Source organism: Acanthisitta chloris, unplaced genomic scaffold (genome assembly GCF_000695815.1).
Source record: "Acanthisitta chloris isolate BGI_N310 unplaced genomic scaffold, ASM69581v1 scaffold22743, whole genome shotgun sequence".
In the NCBI taxonomy this organism is placed as follows: domain Eukaryota; kingdom Metazoa; phylum Chordata; class Aves; order Passeriformes; family Acanthisittidae; genus Acanthisitta; species Acanthisitta chloris.
Window position 1 is genome coordinate 1 of NW_008663561.1, and position 2,345 is coordinate 2,345.

Consider the following 2,345-nt stretch of genomic DNA (forward strand, 5'->3'; position numbering starts at 1 on the left):
TGTCACCTGCAGGTACCTGTGGGGACACCTCCATGTCACCTGTGAGTGTCCAGGGAACTGTAAGCACAGAGCAGCCCACGCTGGTGACGCAGCTGCAACCAGTTCCCTGCTGTGCCCGGGGCTCCTGGTTGGTACTGGGCTTCCCAGTGCCTGCAGGACTGTGGGTGCCACCCCAGTGGGTCCTGCCCAGCCCCTGGGCACACACATCCCCACGTGGGGAGCAGCAGAGTGGCACTCAGGGTGGTTTCAGCAGCTCGTGACGCAGAGGGGACTCTGCCCTCCACACCCACTGGCTGCAGCCTGCCCACACAGGGCTATCTCTGTGGCCCTGGTGAATGATTACCCCAGGCCTCCCCCAGCCCAGCCCTGGCTGTGCTGAGCCAGAACTCGTTCTGGGGGCTCAGCCAGCTTCCTCAGGGCGGCCCCAGCTGGCACTGGCCACGGGAAGTCCTCGTGCTGGGGCTGAGCTCCTGCCCACTGCCAGGTCTGTGCTTGTCATCACCTCTGGCATTGCCCAGCTCTCTCAGCCCGTCTTCGTAGGGAAGGTGCTCCAGTCTCTGATCAGCTCTGTGGCCTCCTCTGGCCTTGCCACAACAGTTTCGTGTCCTTCATGGACGCACACAGAGGCAGCTCTGGGTTAAAGAGCCACTTCCCATGTGGGGTTAGCCAGGGTGTGACAGAGCTGCCAGCCCTGGTGCCCTGCTGGGTGCTCTGCATCTTCACCCCCGTGGTCTCTGGTGCCTGAGGTTCAGCCTTGCTGCTGCTCTTCCTTGCAGCCTGATGTGGGGCTGAGGAAGGAGCCAGAGGCTGCCTGGAGGAGCCGGAGCCGGTCGGAGCCCCCGCGCCTGCTGGCTGGCACAGCCCCCCTGCCCGGCCTGCCCTGGGGGGTGCCCACCATGGAGGAGATGGTGATCTGGGAGCAGCACACAGTGACACTGAGCAAGGTGAGTGTGGCCTGGGGAGGCCTGGGGGCTGTGGGGTTGGCTCTGCCTGACCTTCCCTCTGCCCACCCCCACTAGGACCCTCACCGGGGCTTCGGCTTCGCTGTGTCCGGAGGTCGGGACCATCCCAACAAGACCACTGGGGACACAACAGTGTTTGTGTCGGATGTGGTGGCCGGGGGACCAGCCATGGGACGGCTCCAGTGAGTGCCTGGGGACGTGGGGACAAGGGGATGCCGCTGCCAGCCAGGCTGGGGAGGACAGCAAATCGCTCCTGCTAGCACAGGACCAACACCGCTGTCACTCTGCCCAGTGGGGCTGGGGCCTGGCTGGGGGCTGCACTCAGGGCACAGCCACAGATGTGTGTTCCCTGCCAGGAGGAAGGATCACATCGTGATGGTGAATGGCCTCTCTATGGAGAACGTCCCGTCCTCCTTCGCCATCCAGACACTGAAAACCTGCGGCAAGATTGCCAACATCGTGAGTGTGGGACAGGATAACCATCCCCATCCCAGCCCTGTGTCCCACACACACCAGGGCTCCTGTTTGGGACTTGGGAATTGTTGCAGGGACATCTCTTGGCAGAGATGGCTGTACCCACCATCTGAGTATCACAGTGTGTTAAGGGGTTGGAATGGAGCTTAGAGATCATCCAGTGCCAACCCCCTGCCCTGGCCAGGGACACCTCCTACCAGAGCAGGTTGCTCAAGGCTTGACCAAACCTGGCTGTGAACACTGCCAGGGTTGGGGCAGCCACAGAGGGGCAACCTGTGCCAGTGTCTCACCACCCTCACAGGAAAAAAAATTCTTCCTCATATCTAACCTCAATTTCCCTCTTTCAATTTTTACGCATTCCTCCTTGCCCTGTCCCTGCATTTCCTAACACAGAGTCCTTCTGCAGCTTCCCTGGAGCCCCTTCTTGTGGCTTGCCCCAACAGTTGTCCTTCCTGTTAGGACCCCAGAGCTCTGACAGCACTCCATACTGCACTATGCACAGTACTCTCTACAGAAGTATCTCCTCCTTACTTTGCACCTGCAGACACTGAAAAGACCAAAGAAGATTTTCCTCCCTGCGAGCAAGAGCAGCCCTAGGTCCCCTGCCCTGCGTCGGCACTCTGACTCCGAGGAGGAGCACAGGCTGCAGGGGGTGGATCCAGCCCTGCACCGCTCCCGGGATGAGCTGGACCACAACCAGGGCTACGACGGGGACTCGTACCGCGGGGCGGGCCACCACAGGCCGCTGGGCCGGAGCCGGAGGCGAAGCCAGGACAGCACCCACTGGAGACAGAGACCTGGCAGTGACTCGGACCGGAGGGGCCGCAGCTGGCACCGCTCTGCCAGCGCCTTTGGCCAGGACGGGGACACCAACGGGCTGGCCCTGGTGTCAGGCTTCAAGCGGCTGCC

At 62.2% G+C, this 2,345-nt stretch overlaps 1 protein-coding gene across 1 annotated transcript in view; it reads left to right on the forward strand.

Annotated features, from left to right (window-relative positions):
• Positions 1 to 782: 782 nt before the first annotated feature.
• The window catches only part of TJP3 (tight junction protein 3), a gene marked incomplete at its 3' end in the record, with an annotated part of 7,127 nt that continues 5,564 nt past the window's right edge, over positions 783 to 2,345 (forward strand). The window contains 4 exon segments of the mRNA XM_009071046.1: positions 783 to 944; positions 1,020 to 1,144; positions 1,319 to 1,421; positions 1,981 to 2,345. Of these exon segments, the coding sequence (XP_009069294.1) occupies positions 897 to 944; positions 1,020 to 1,144; positions 1,319 to 1,421; positions 1,981 to 2,345 (641 nt within the window).